Source organism: Sebastes fasciatus, chromosome 20, assembly GCF_043250625.1.
Source record: "Sebastes fasciatus isolate fSebFas1 chromosome 20, fSebFas1.pri, whole genome shotgun sequence".
Classification (NCBI taxonomy): domain Eukaryota; kingdom Metazoa; phylum Chordata; class Actinopteri; order Perciformes; family Sebastidae; genus Sebastes; species Sebastes fasciatus.
Window position 1 is genome coordinate 675,001 of NC_133814.1, and position 16,387 is coordinate 691,387.

General features: G+C 43.1%; 1 protein-coding gene across 10 annotated transcripts in view; it reads left to right on the top strand.

Moving 5' to 3' along the window:
• rbfox3a (RNA binding fox-1 homolog 3a) overlaps nt 1-16,387 on the top strand; it is a 417,847-nt gene that overhangs the window by 325,770 nt on the left and 75,690 nt on the right. For 8 of the 10 annotated variants that reach the window (XM_074620482.1, XM_074620475.1, XM_074620477.1 and 5 more), the window contains one exon: nt 1,945-2,091. The exons of the other annotated variants lie outside the window; for them this stretch is intronic. In XM_074620482.1, coding sequence (XP_074476583.1) covers nt 1,945-2,091 — 147 coding nt within the window. The remainder of the gene's footprint in view (nt 1-1,944; nt 2,092-16,387) is intronic. 10 annotated transcript variants of the gene reach the window in all.

A 16,387-nucleotide genomic window follows, 5' to 3' on the forward strand; every position in this document is an offset into this window, starting at 1 on the left:
CCGTCAGCTCAAAAGTTCATGAATTGGAGGAGCACAGCGGGACCAGAGGGGCTGAGTGGAATGGTTCTATTATGCTCTGAGAATAAATGAGAGGAGAAGTTGAATGTGGAGCAGATTGTGGAGCTGCTGTGGAGTTTATATTGTCTAAACATCTCCGTGTTGCCTCGCTGTTTGTTTATTCTTCTGTTAACGTCGTCGATTATTTAAAGGGACTGTTTGTAACTCTTTAAGCATATAAATCTACCGGGTCGGTTTCCCATGCAAGCTCACATATGCGCGCTTGCGCGTGGCTGCGCTGTTCAGACTCCCTGTGGACACGTACCATCAGACTCCAACACAAACTACACGGAAGCACATAAACCTCTTGGTTGTATCTAGTGAAGCCCGTCTGTTAAACAGTGTTGGCCGCGATCGGAGGACGCGGGTGAGACCGTAGCTTTGGTCTCCAGGACCGGAGTCTCGGCTGTACTCTGCTCCTCTGCTCCTCTGCCTGCCTTCACTCACACTCCACGCTCGTCCTCGCTCCACCCCTAGACGTGCATGTGCTCACACTCCACACTGCAGAAGAGTTAGTTTAGCTCTGAGAATATCTAGTGAATGTTCAGTGGACGTTTGTGCAGAAATAACTGCTGCAGCTCCTCCAGACCAACAGAGTTTTCCCGTGTCTTGTGAAGTGACGGGGCTCCGCAGAGAGAAACGTTATCGTCTCTGACCGGGTGCCGGTGTCTCCCTGCGGGCGCAGTCGGAAACGATAATGTTTCTCTTCCTGCTTTAGCCCCAGAGGCGAGCCCGACGCTGACTTTCGTTGACTTAACGGCCACAGGTGTCGCTGTTAACAAGCATTTCTGAAAGTTACAAATAGTCCCTTTAATGGATGTAGCCTAATATTGCTTGTTGCACCTGCCGCTGAGTCCGTAGCTCTTTTTCTTTATTTCTGGTCATTTTTTTTGTTTAATTGTCTGAGTTTTGTTCTCTTTTCTGGTTAATCCTAGTAATCTATACTAAGGAAGGCAGTCATATATCTTTAATTGATAATCAGTTGTATGCTCAGGCATGTCCATATGTGGCCCAAGGCTTGGGAGTAACGTTTCACATGCTAGTGCCCCTTCCACTGTGACGTTGGATTCATCCAAAAGAAACTGGCCTCCACTTCAGTTTCCATCGCAGCACATTTACCGCAGCAGCGCACCACAAGTTGTCCCCGGCGAGGCGGCTGTGCGCCGCTATCCTTACCAGGCTGGCGGTGCGGGACTCTCGGCCATGGCGGCCTCTTCCTCCTCCATTTACCGCAGCGACACCACGAGTTGTCCCCGGCCCAGGGCAGCTCTGGCAGTGCGTGACTCTCGAATCGGCTGTGGCTTCCTTCCTCCATACGCCAGAATTCCTCCACACTGTATTCTGGCTCATGTAGCCGATTCCAGCTGCATTACAATATTAAAGTGGCTTTCCTCCATATCTACAGGAACATTACCTCCAGATGTTTGTTTTGATTTTGGAGCAATGAGAAAAATGACCAGAGCCGCCGGAAAGAAATCGGGTGTATTAATGAGTGGGGGCCTTTGGTTGCTGGAAACATGGAGGGTAGTTTAACATTGTTCATTTGCATACACTACCCATATTGTAATGATACAAAGCTGGTTGAAAATAGGCAAAATATCCCTTTAATCTCCCAGGGCAAATATCGTAGCAATGAAGGCAGAGAGGGGATATCACTGAGCTAACATTTAAAGCTACACGGGTAGATACAGAGAGGTGGTGAAACACCTTGTCCTTCACTTTCTCACACTTCTCCACTTTCTGAATATTTGAACATGTTCTTCTGTCCATCCTCTTCTATTGTACATGATCTGTTTGTCACTCCAGCTCCTTCTAGTTTTCAATGTGAGACATGAAGCTGAACAACGATAGGAGCTAATGTGTGGCCCACTGTGTGTTTCCCTGCAGCAGGCAGAGGAGGTTTCACAGTCAGAGGGCTCCCAGCAGCTCCACCTGCAGTCCAGTGATTCATCGGAGAAGCAGCAACCCAAGAGGTTACACGTCTCCAACATCCCTTTCCGTTTCCGAGACCCTGACCTCCGGCAAATGTTCGGGGTGAGATGACAACTGCACCACACTCACATGCACGCACATACACACACACACACACACACACACACACACACACACACCTTTATTGTACTGAGATACCATACACTACAGGCAATCAAATATATCCAGTTGGAATGCCACTCACCTTACAGCAGGGTACAATACTCATGCTCCTGGCTGTACTTTTCAAGAACACAGTAGTAAATGCAATCAAAACAAGATAAATAATAAAGGAATTCAATACTAGGGTTAGAACTAGGGATGCACCGATTTTTTTTTTTCAGACCGAGTACAAGTACAAGTACTTACATTTGGGTACTCGCCGATACCAAGTACCGATACCGAGTACCGATACGAGTACTTCTCTGTGCCAAAAGACCCTCGTTAACAGCCAGCTGGAGGGTGTGAGCGACACACGACAGGCTAGGTCGGCTTGGAATGGCTCGGGGTGAAGGTGGCTCGCGGCCGCAGCTTTACAGCGCTCTACGCCCGGACCTCACCGCACCGTGACGGGGCTCCCTGGTATCTGGTATCGGTATCGGTGCATCTCTAGTTATGACATTAGCTGCGGTTACAATATTTCTTCAAACCGACTGAAATCATTCTGATTAGAGATTCCAACTTCACTGTTTGCAAATGAAGTGATCCAATAAGATGTGTGTTTGCATGCCTCAAATCATTTAATCAGAATAGAAGTTTTTTGACTTGCATAAAGTAGTTCCAACTTACACAGGCTGCGCCCTCTACTGGACTCTATGAGTAATACTCTCCTCCAGCCACACATTTGGAGTACTGTCACATCAAGCACTGGCTACATGCAGTGTTCTTGGTCCTCCAACACTTCAGGCCCCTGATAAGGGGGAGGCACGTGTGGTGAGGACCGACAACCACACCATGGTGACCGACGTCAGCAGGCAGGGCGGAGTTCGGTCCGCTGCCCTGTTGAGTGGAACCTGTGGTTGTCGGCCTCAGTGCACCTGTGGTTACTGAAGGCTCTCCACACTTCCGGTAGAGGTGGATCTGTTTGCCAACCGAGGCAACATCCACTGTCCACAATGGTTCTCCTGGGCACAGCAAGATGCACACATGCCACGGCCAAGAAAACTGCTTTACATCTTTCCGCTGTTCCGTTTCATCCCTCCCGTTGGAGAGAGTGAGGCAGGAGCAGTCATCGGTCAGATGATGGCGGCCTAGCCCTAACAGACCGAGGAGGGCTGGACTGTCTGTACAGGTTGTGCAGAGCATCCAGGTGGCAAGAGTGGGATCTACTACTGCCTGTTACAGGGCAAAACCTCTCCTTTGTTCCCAAGAACTTAAGAGTTCTTTCAGGTTGAGGGTTATACAACAGGATGCTTTTTGTGTTCCACCTCATGCGGGGGAGACAGGGAGCTGCTTTGCCCAGTTTGTACATTGGCATGTTATGTTGAATGCCCCCATCAGGCGCACTGAACAACAACACTTCTCCGCTGGTGCAGCCTAGGTTATAAAGAAGTAGGTGGCGACTAACCTCTAGCCAGTCAGGATCAGAGTGATTGGATCAATGTTAGCGGGCATTCATCGGGCTCCACACACTGTACCCACAGAGACCAGTAGAGGATGGAGCCTTTGTGAGTTAGAATGACGGTTACGATATTGTAACCCTAATTCTATGAGCACAGTCGGAGCCCTCAACCAAGGGGGCCCTGTCGCTCCTATGCTGCTTGCTGAAGAGGGTGTGGGATGACAAACAGCTGTGTGTGCTACCTATACTGTGGGGTCCACCCGTATTCAGGTAGGTACATCCTAACTGTATGGCTACGCTAATGCAAATTTTTAGTCGGCAAATGCATGCTTGTGATTGGAGGAGAGTGTTGCCCATAGAGTCCGGTAGAGGCATGTGATTATAGAACTCGAGTTACAATATCGTAACCTTCGTAACGCCCGCTGTGAAGCTTCTAATCTGTCAGAAATATAACAGAAAACGTGTTTTTTTCAACTTTATTGAGAAGATTCAATTCACATACACTTAATACAATGAAAACATTAGCAACCTTATCGGCGAACAGTTTTGAATCAGTTTATATTGAAGTCGTCTCAGTGATTATGGTTGATCTACTCGGCTGGGTTTTTTGTTTCCCCTGACAGCAATTAGACCGTAGGTTTGACGGAGGTTTCACGTCTGTGAAAGTGGACGGGACAGGTTTTTTTTTGGCGTGATACCATTAAATAAAACTATAGTAGAAATATGAAAGATCATGACCTAGTTGATTATGATGATGTACACATGTGCAGAAAGAATATATGTATTCCAACCAGAGAGCAACGATAGGATTAAGTGTTTACATAGTTATTTAGGTGCTAATACTGTCCTAATGAACAGATAATCAAAGGTTTACACCACCCCTCTCAACTCCATTGAAAATTCCTTCCGAACGGGCCACTCTCTTCAAATCAATTGAGGTGGTTACATGCAGGACCGGCGCATGCACTTCTGCCGCTCTAGGCAAAAAACAATTATGTTGCGCCTCTATTTGCAACAGGGACAAACTGGGACAGAAATTCATTGCAGACACTAACGCCGTATTTGTGGTATAAAGAGAACCTGATGATGCTGAAGACCTTCAAGGTACTTTATAGTGGATGTCTTGCTGACACCTGCCTCCTCAGTTTGTATAAGCACGGTGACGTGCACTGAATCAAAACAAGCTGAACACTCGTCACAGTTCGTCGCGTTCACGGCGAAAATGACTGAGCCAATCAGATTTTTAAAAATGAGGATCAGTCCCCCCTCAGTATTGAATGTACTAGATTACTTTTTGATATAGTATTATTACTGTTATTTTGCCCATGATGAATAGTTCATCCTTGCCAAAGTGCCGCCCTAGGCAATTGCCTAGTTTGCCTATATGGACGTGCCAATTATTCTGATTATTAGTGGAATATTAGCGTCCATGTAAGCGCACATATTGACACACTGGCTACAATGACAGCTGATCGTCTTTAGAAGCTGCGATGGAGATGGAATGCGACGCAGTGTCCGATGGACATTGGGGGAAACGTTATGTGACACTCGGGGCCCTCCCGTTAAAAATGGCCTTCATGCTTGCATTTCTTTATATTTCAATCAGCCAACTCATGTGGAATTGATTTATTGTTGGTGATTTCAGAGCATCTATTACAGAGTTTGTTTGGTGTCGAGGCTCTGAATTCTTCACTTTCCAAACATGGAGCTCAACACGAAGGAGAATGGGGAGTGAGTGTGGTAATCAGGGTATATCAGAGGTGGAGCTTGTGAAATGCTACGATGAGCAGCAGCAGCAGCATTTCAGCAGCTTTAGCAGCAATGTTTATTGCAGTGTTTGTAAAGCAGCAATATCAAAGCAAAACTGAGGAGTGCACGGAACTTTAAATGAAACACTTTCATTCAACCGCTTCCACGTTGAGTAGAATATGTCCTGTTTGAGTGTAATAGTGCAACTGGAGTTGTCTCCCTGAACTACCTTGCAGGCCTTGCTCCATGAAGCTGTAAATAATTCACACCTTTACCTCTGTATGCCCCCTAACCCAAATTAGGCAGAGCTTATTAATGTTTCATCTTCCATGTCCGTCCTTAAGTGGTCCTTGGAGAGACGGAGTGCTGGATAGCCATGCTCCAGTTCTCTTTATCCGTGCAAAAGAAACATTTAGTGTACAAGCATAATGCAGGAAATGTACAACGCAGTAATTACTTTACTTTACTAATTTACAGACTTGATGCCGACTGTCTCATTAGGCGTTATGACAACTTAAAGTTGCGATTGATAACATTGATAACATTCAGCCTCTAGATGCCACATTCTCCCTCCCCCAGTCTGTTGCATTTACTTCACAACAAGTCATTGCCAGGCACTTACCGTCAATCTCAGCCATTTATCCCTTTTTTCCACACTAACTGCCGACACAGATACACCACGTGATACCAACAGCGTTATACCATTGTCTCTCAGGCCTTGTTAGAAGTGGGAACCAAATGTCAGATATCTTCCACAGAGATAAACAAAACATTCATTGTGGACCCGCCAACTTTTTTAAAGTGATTAATTCACAATCATAATCAGTTTTTTTCAGGAAAAGCCATACTTTTGTTCAGCACCTTTCTAAAGGCTCTGTGGATAGATTAGTGCTTTTTTTAAATATTTGTCTACCTAAAAATGTTATCAATAAGAACTGTAATCCACAGCCTAAGTTTTCAGGTGAACTGAAAGACAGTCCTCTCTCAGTGGCAAAGGCAAAAGTATCATTTTTATGCTTCATCAAAACCTCAAGATGTTTGAATGTTAGAACTAGGGATCCGGTCCAATACTGTGCTCATGTACTCGTACTTGCAAAACGGCACCGATACAACGACACCGATACAACGGCACTGATACCACTTTACAGCAGCGTGACGTTAACCTCTCGTCACCATCATTCGGGTCCTCACGATCCACCATGGTGCGTGCGAGACGGGCCGGTGGTGCGCCCACTCCCCCGGGCCAGGATCCCACCTCACCTCACTTTCATTGCGCCACAGGGTTTTGCTTTGCTTTGCTTGTTATACAGAATGTGACAGTGGATGCTATTTGCATCCCTGGAAATGATCTTTCCCTATCCAAGTAGCTTTAATTGTCTAAACTTTACCAGAACTTAACCATAGATGGGGCACATGAAGAATGCTCATATGAGTTGTTTATGCAACATATGGAGAACTTGGCACCGAGAAACTACCTATTTTGTTATTTATTTATTCATTTAACTATGCAGTGCCTCTGAAAGTCAGGATCCCATGTAAACACAACAGTTCACTGTGCAACATGGGATAGAAGGAAGTCTCTGCCTCGCAAACGCAGCTCTGCATGTTTGAATACCAAAGAGAAAGGGACTAAAGAAGAGGAGAGATAGAGAACTAGTACCATGCTAGTGAAACACTGACAGCCTATTCCCAAAGCTGTGTGTGTGAGAGAGAGAGAGAGAGAGAGAGAGAGAGAGAGAGAGAGAGCTTGTTAAGATACTTCCTGAGTAAAGCCGCTCAAGTGTTTACTGATGATGAAGTTTACCTTCCTACATGCACACACAAACACACACAGAGGTACATTACTGAGTATAGATTTACTGACACAAATCGTGCACTAACATTTAATATAATTGGAGGCTGGAGATTTACCCACCCACCTCTCCATTCCTCCAGTTGAGTGGAACATCTGCTCCTGCAGTCACCTTGTTCCAGGAGGAGGGGAGCCGGCCCGCTCGCCTCCTCCAGACTAAAGAGCTCTTGATGTGGAGAAAAGAGGATGGGATGGAAGGGCCCATCAGCGGAGACACAATTAATGGGATTCCTCAGTGAGGTTAAAAGGGAGTTTATCCTCATTAGGTGTATATAGGGTGACAGCTCCAGTTATGTGTCTGTGTTTGTGTATGCTTGAAAAGGAGTGAGACATTTTTCCCAACAGTCTCCAGTCACTTAGTGAGGTCTCCAAGGCACTGAGCACTGCACCACAATTAACCAGAGACATCATCAGGTAGAAGCAGAGTAGGGATAGTGAGAACAAGTGAAACAGAAGGACAGGGAAGCAGAAGGAAGGAATTAGAAGAGACAGACAACCTGGTAGCTCTCACTACAATCAGTGATGCTCAGAGTTCATCAAGCCTTGTCCGGACTGAAGATCCAAACCACTGCCTGGGCCTCAGGAGAACTGGAGTTAGGAAACTTTGTTCCATCAAAACAAGTGCACATTTCTTCTTCAGTGAAGCTTTATTGAAAAATGAAAAGCAACAAAGTACATGAAATTGATATTCACAGCTTGATGACAAAGAATACAAATGACATACAATTCAAACTAAAGATGAATTCTGTTTTATCACAACTTATTTGAATAGTTTTGACCATCATTCCTATCAGTAATACTTCCTAAAGACCCTTTCACACACACGCTGTGTCACATAAATGTAATTTTACTTGTTGGTCTCATGTCTTCATGGAAGGGGTGTCGCGGTATACCAGTTTTGTGGTAATCACAGTATTAAAAACATGAAAAAAGTAATATTGTGTAAATAATCCAGCCACGATATATCGTGTTTATTTCAATTTAGCTCTTGGTTTAGCTATTTCTCTTCTCTCTCTCACGCAGTAAATAAAAGCTTGTTGCAGACATGACGTCATACACGCCACAAACAGACTATAGAGTAAACACACCATAAGCAAGCGCACGTCTCGTCTTCGTGATTCTGTCAAAATGACGACGAATGTAGAGGAGATACTTTATCGCCCTGCTAAAAAACTCTGCAGTGTGGGAATTCTTCGGGTTGGCCAAGAAAAACAGAGTCCTTCTTGATACTGCTGCAGTGTTCAGGGAATGTGGAGCTACAGTAGCCTAAAGAGGGAATACTGAAAACATGCTGCATAGTCACCTTCACAATCATCATGCTGAACATTTCGCAACCGTAGAGCAAGTAAGTTGTAATGTTAGCATCTAACTATATGAGTTATATGAGTAATGAACTACTATGTGAGCTGGCTAGCTAACGTAGCTATGTTGAAGCCAAGTAATGCTAGCCGACCGAGTCTCGCCAGCGATAGTGAACCGGCTGGCATTGCTTGGCTTTAGCTGGCTGTGTCGTTCGCTATCAGTGGCGGGCTCCAGCTGGCCAACACCACCCGGCTCCAACCAGCCGAGCCACCCGTCACCACCGGCGGGTCCCGGCTGGCCAACACCACCCGGCTCCGACCAGCCGAGCCACCCGCCACCACCGGCGGGTCCCGGCTTCAACCGTGATAGTGAATGACTATGTTAGCTAGCTAGCTAATTTATGTGCTAGGTAAAGCTGGTATTAATTGAGGTCTGATCAACAAGACAGTGACAGCTGGTACTTTTCTTGTGGTCAGGCAGCAGCATCCAAGAAACATGAGAAATCATCAGGGAAAGAGAAAGAAGCAGGTCAGCTCAGTCTATTTATGATATTCTATTAGTTTATTCAGTTCAGACACACTCACTGCTGTGTAAAACACATTATCTGTTGTTTTGGAAAGAAAACAAACAAACGTTGAACCACATAAAGTTCAACATTTATTTTAAGAGATTGCCTCATTTTTTTTAATGATATCGCGATATCGTTATCGTGATATTTTTTGCCATGATAATCGTATTGAGAAAAATGTATATCGTAACATCCCTACTTCATAAGCCACAGAGTCAGTTTAAAAGTAACGATGGTGAGATCAGACCCGTAAAATGTCAACGTATCCTCATACAATGGTCTGTGTATCTCACGAAAAGGTTATTCCTCCTTTTTCGTTCGTTTTCCTACGAATGTCCAGCAAAACGTGTCAATTTACATTTGTTACATGCATACAGTCTTTTCAAAATAAACTTCCGTCTACCCAGGAACTAATTCCTTGGATTTAGGCAATAAAACTACTTAGGTTTAGGAAAAGATCGTGGTTTGGCTTAAAATAACACCAGAAGTGGCGTTAATTAAGTACGTAACTCAACGGAAATCTTATGCTTTCAGATGGGACACCAACAATGGTCTCCAGGGAGAAAGTCCAGTATTTTTCGTTCGCCGCTTTTAATATTTCCTGGTTGAAAATGAGATACGAATAGATTTTGAGGGATATACGCAAATAACAGTGAATTACTTTTCATAGGTGTAGCTACGAACAGTGTATGAGAGCAGCCTGAAAATGTATGCAACACTTACAAGTCTGATCCAAACATTAACGTGAAGGCAGCTTCACAAGGTTAGATCCACAGAGAGATATTAAATGCACCTTATCAAGATCAGTGTAATAAGTTGATGACTGATACTGTCTGCCAGTTTAATAAAACACAGAGGAGATTCTTCTCATGTCTCATGTTAAGACCAGTTCATAAAAACGTTTTTTTTTTATTTATTGAATTTCATCAGACTCCCAAACCTCAGCAACTAACTTGATTCGTACAATTCTACTATTACAGTTAGAAATAATAAAAATAACACCCAGACATCTGTATCTGCCCCCCTGCTGAAGATCTACCGTCTGCTCTTGAAAACCCAAAACAATCAAATGAAAATTGGTTTTAGAATTAAGTCAAGTTAATTCTAAGTCTTTCTATAGTTTCAACTCATGTTATGGAACTCAGCTGGCAGCTGGTTGAGGAGAAACTTAGGAGGCACATTTCTTTCTCCATTTCCTCTTTTTACTGAACTGCTTTTTTTTTCTTAGTTGTAAAAAAATAGAAAATGAAAAGTTACTAGAGAAGTTTTAAATCTAACGCTGACTTCACCAGTGAAATCTGCTTGTTTTTGTCACTTCAGCAGAGCCGTGCGGCGGTTCTGATCCATTGTGTTGGGTGGTTTTCTGCTAGGATGTAAAAGGCTGTCACACAGGCACATGCAGTATACACTCTCACACACAACGTCTTCTCTTTTCTCTCTGTGAGCGGTCCAGCTTTAAAGATGAATGGTTGTAGGCAGGGCAGTGGCATTGCAGTCCAGATTCCATCTGGGCTCAGCCTTTGCCTCAATGGGCTCCAGTGGCACTGTCCTCCATTCACCTAAAATGGGACTTGTGAGCAACTGGCTCAATCTCCCATTACGGTTCTGCTAGACTACCACCGCAATGCAAACAAAGGCAATAGCTAGGGCATTACAGCAAATGGAATTCTGTGTCATTTCAGCAAAAGCTGTAATAGAAAAGCAATATGGGTGCATTAAACAAAGCCATATAAAGAAGTTCAATCAAAGGTGATGCAGCCAGAAGCTGGAGGTCTATCGCTGTGAATTACACATTAATACACAGTGATACTCCCTCACACACCTCTGGAAGTCCGGCTTAGGACACAGATATAAAGTGTACGACTGCAGCGACGGAGGCACACAAGGCGGAAAGGGTACGGCCTCGGAAAGGAATAAAACCGGGTTCATTACCCAAGCTTATTTGAGTTTAATTCATAATTAGAACAACACATTTGGAGGGAAATTACTAGGCCGGGGAAGAGGGTTTTAATGGTAGAATGATAATTGGCACTCACAGCACCACTTCACTGATTCAATTCTCTCTTTCTCAGGATGTGGCTGAAATCTGTAATCTAGGACTGCACCTCCAATAATTCCCTGCATACACAGCACACTTACCTACACACCCAGGGTTATTTGGACTCCTGCTTCCATCAAAGAGTAGAGAAGCAATCCCAGTCACACCACATGTCTGTGTCTGTGGGGTTTGTTTTGGCCTTTCATAAATTTCTTGTAATTGTTTCTGATGCGTGGAACCAAAATGTCTGCCAGTGGATCCAGCTGGCCCGCACTCACAGAAGGACCCTGTTCATTTAGCCCCACACAGAGTGAAACTTGACAAGCTGATATGCAGGACTGCTGCCGTCCCCTGAGCCTCAGCTGTGTTTAATTAATAAGCAGGCACTTAGTGAGCCAGCCGCAAGAGGGTCCTTACTGTCACACTCCCGGAGGTAGGGGTCCTAAATGAGTCATTAGATACTCAGCACATATACACCAGCACTCGGTATGTCACACATGTGTGTGTGTGTGTGTGTGTGTGTGTGTGTTTGCGGTGAGCACCGGGGGTTTGGGTTTTGTGCTAATGGAGTTTTAATGACACCTCCTCTTGCCTAATCACCTGTTCTGGAGGCTTCCAGCAGCACAGGTAGCCCAGTGTTCCCAGCAAGGGAATTCTTTTTAATGTCTCCTGTTCATGTCTTCACTCTCATTTGCCTCCCCAATTATTCCATAAGGCTCCACTCTAACCGACTGTGCCTCTGAGGAGGCGAGGTGTAATTATAATCTAAAATCTGCTAATTTACATCAACATATCAGTGTAGCAACGGAGACATTTTGCACTGAGTGGGTAGTTAGAAAGCCTGAGCTTCACCACTGTTGTGTCCCACAGTGGTGCCAGTGTGTTTGTGTTGATTAAGGCAATTAGTGTTTAAAATAGAGACGGACAGTAATAGAAGTTATTGCTCTGTTTGCCATGAAGTCGAGGCACAGCAGGTGAGACTGCTAATTTGGGATATTGTATGTTTTGGTGCCATAACCACAAGAGTTTCATCAAATATACAAACAGTCATCAACGTCTTCACTTGTAGATGTGACCAGGTGTATTTACCAGAGACCGTAACAGAGACTGACAACGCTGTAATAAAGTAACGAAGCACCTGGAATTTACTCAAGTACTGCACTTCAAGTGCCCTGAGGACTTTTCTAGTAAACAAACAAAAGTTAGGTTTCTCACCGTGGAAGAACATTTTCATATTCTTGTCTCAACTTTCTTTTAAATTTTTTTCGTACCGTGGGATCGTACGAGTGTGCCACGGCAGATTCAGCAAATGCCCCTAACTTCAGATAACTGTGTAAATGACCCACGTCAACATGATGAAGGCCACCTGGGCAGAAATGAGCGCTCCTTCATGAGAATTTTAAAATAGCATAATTAACGCCCCAATGATACCATATAAGGCTACGTATCCTGCCCCATTCATCCGTCTCTGCCAGTATATCAGCACGCTGTAAAGACATGCACTACACTGTGCACTATGTACACTACACCATGCACTACGCCATGCACTATGTACATTACACCATGCATTATGTACACTACACCGTGCACTGTCATGCACTATGTACACTACACCATGCACTATGTACACTGCACCATGCACTATGTACACCACACCATGCACTACGTCATGCACTATGTACACTACACCGTGCACGATGTCATGCACTATGTACACTACACCATGCAGTACGCGGTACACTACGCCATGTGCTACGCCATGCATGCACTATGTACACTACACCATGCACTATGTACACTACGCCATGCACTATGTACACTACGTCATGCACTATGTACACTACGTCATGCACTATGTACACTACGCCATGCACTATGTACACTACGCCATGCACTATGTACACTATGCCATACACTATGCCGTGCACTATGCCATACACTACGCTGTACACTACGCCGTACACTACGCAATACACTACGCCGTACACTACACCATGCACTATGTACACTACGCCATGCACTATGTACACTATGCCATACACTATGCCGTGCACTATGCCATACTCTACGCTGTACACTACGCCGTACACTACGCCGTGCTCTACGCCGTGCACTACGCCGTACACTAAGCAATACGCTATGCCGTACACTACGCCATACACTACACTGTACACTATGCCATGCATTCCGCCTGAGTCGAGCAGAGTCGGGTCAAGCTTCGGCATATATAAAGTTATAAACTAAAAAGTAGAACTTTCCTGCAATAGCTTTCTGCTGTTTTTTTATACACAGTGATGTTAGTGTGATCACAGCATAGAAGACAAAAACCAGTGGACAACTTCCTCACCACTATATCACCTCCTTGTTTCTTGTTCATCAGCTCATTGATCAAGACTATTGAATTTGTGCTAACCAGGGCTGTATTTGTGTGCATTAGTATTAATGTGTGTGTGTGTGGTGTGTTGGCCTGCCTTACTGCTAGCATGGCTGACAGGGTAATTAGTTCTAATGAAATAACGCAGCCATTGTGGACAACAATTAAGGGTAGCTTTCATCCCACTCATTAGGTTGAGTGGAGGAGCACTTTCATTTGCCACGATTCTTAATGATCTGATCTGAAGGACACACCCACTGATCAAATGACTTCTCACACACATGCACTGGAAATTTTTTTAATTTTAATTCATTTATCTTAGTAGTATTTATATGAATGAGTACATTGAGTTAAATGATTACACAATCCTAAAAAAGAAAATTGATGAAACGATTCTATGATTTTTTTTTTGATACTGCTAATACATGATTGTAGAAATTCAAGTGATGGTACATGCTTCATCTCACCCCATCAGGAAAAAGTTTTACTCATATTAACAAATTTAGGATTTTGTGAAGAAAATGATACAGGTCTTTTACACATTTACAGTAAGCATAGTCCAGCTGGTAGAACTTTACTCATGAAACTTAACAAAGCTCTCTTTCAGAGAGTGAAAGTCACATTTACAAGCACTACAAATCCACTCAGTTGTCAGTTTATTCAACCATGTCTCCTAGAAATTATAAACTAATTTGCAACAACAAATAAGTTTAGAAGTAAGCCTAACCTAACCTACATTTTCTGTTAAAGGTCCCATATCATGCTCATTTTCAGGTTCATACTTGTATTTTATGTTTCTACTAGAACATGTTTACATGCTGTAATGTTCAAAAACCCTTTATTTTCATCATACTGTCTGCTTGAATATATCTGTATTTACCCTGTGTCTGAAATGCTCTGTTTTAGTGCATTTCAACGGAATTGTGTTGCTAGGCAACAGTTTGGGACCATGTTTACTTCCTGTCAGCTGATGCCATTTACGTGCACTTCAACAGGAATAAACTGGGACACATTTAGAATGTTGACGTTTAAAACCGCGTAATGGTCTAAATATTGTATATTTGTGACATCACAAATGGACAGAAATCCTGACGGCTTGTTTCAAATGCACAATTTCTGAATACGGGCTTTGTGTATTTCTCCGTATATTGAGCGTTTTGATAGTTTAACAGTATTTATAAAACACTTAAACCTGCTTTATAATGTAAAATACCTGAAAATCTCACTTTTTACAATATGGGACCTTTAACATAATAATGAAATGTTAATTATCATATCTGTCACAACAATGTTGATATGGAGTGTATCACTAAAATAACACCAACAACCTATTTTATTTGTTTTCAACCAAAAATCTGATCTTGCAATACAATATCCACTTGTAGTGACTTTCTTATGGTTACGTTTAGCACTCCCAGCAAATGTCTGTGGTTAGAGAAACATCACGGTCTGGTTTTAGTCATCGTGGTTTAACATAGAAAAAGGCCACGATGTGTTTAACCTCAATTTCTACCTAACTGTAACCAAAGTATATTTAACCCTAACCAGAGACGGAAATCTGGATATGAACCAACCCGTTCTCATTCCCATTTGTCACGGCCGTCAGCGTTTGACCACTGCGGAGACACGCCGGGCTGTCCATTAACTACAATGTAATCCCATTCGCAGCAGCAGTAAACGCTCAGGGAAATTGTTGGCGACGTATTATAAAGAACGAAAGAGACACACGGGGATGGCGGGTGGGAGGGGAGGTGGATGGGTCCAACAAACACAAGGCTTTCATCCAGGAGACCGCTGTTTGTGTCCCGTGCATTACGTTTCACTTTAGAATCAGCTGATCAGCTGACGTAAATGTAGCGCTTCATTTGCTCAGAAACACAAGAGCATAATTCAGGTACAGATTACAACTGTCACAAGAATGTAATTGGAAAAACTCTTTAATATATATAAACTGAAGTTCTAGGAAACATGGTTGGTTAATTAATTCCACCTAGAGAAAAGTAATGGAGTCTGACCTACAGACCGCAGTGAATCCTATATTCATGAATGTTACATTTTTGTGTAGAGTCAACTTTACCGTAATTTTTGGAGCTGCTGATGAATTCTAAAATGTGATACTGAGAGTTTTTTTCTAATATTTAGTCCACCCCATTTATATTAATGAGGGTAGTATCATGTATTTCTGTACCGATGCATTAACATGCAAGCAGAATTTTAATATTATAGCTGGTTGAGGTGGAGCAAATGTTGCATGATGCATCATATTTTAAAAACTGATATAGATGATGAAATGTTAATCTGCAAAGTAACAAATAACAATGACAAAATGTAAAAAAAAAAGTAGTGGTGTAAAAATGCCCTCCGACATGTAGATTACATGGTATTAAAGTAGTATAAAATGGAAATACTGATGTAAAGTACAAGTAAAATTGTACTTAAATACAGTATTCAAGTAAATGTAGTTAGTTGTATATAATTCATCACTTCAAATATTGCAAATATTCCACAGACAGCATGTTGGACAAGGTTAGTAATCAGACAATGAGGTGGTTTATGAATACTGACCAGTTAACCTTCTCTTACTGCTGTTGATGACTTGAAACTCTAAACCTGCTAAAGCAGAAGACATTGTTACAGAAAATGACAATAGGGCAGTGAGGTGTCTGCCTTTAGTACATACATAGTGTGGTTAATCCACTGTAATCATACATGTCATTCACCCTCATTCATAAATATAGAAGTAATCACTTTGAAAAACATCTTATTGACTTATTAAAATGTATTTTGTGCAGTTCACACCCCTTTTACACTCAACCAAACCCTGTCCTCTTTTTCATGATTCACCATTCTCTTTTGACACGCACATACACACAAAGTACACTGTAAACGCAGCCTTCCACGGGGCGGTGGGGGGA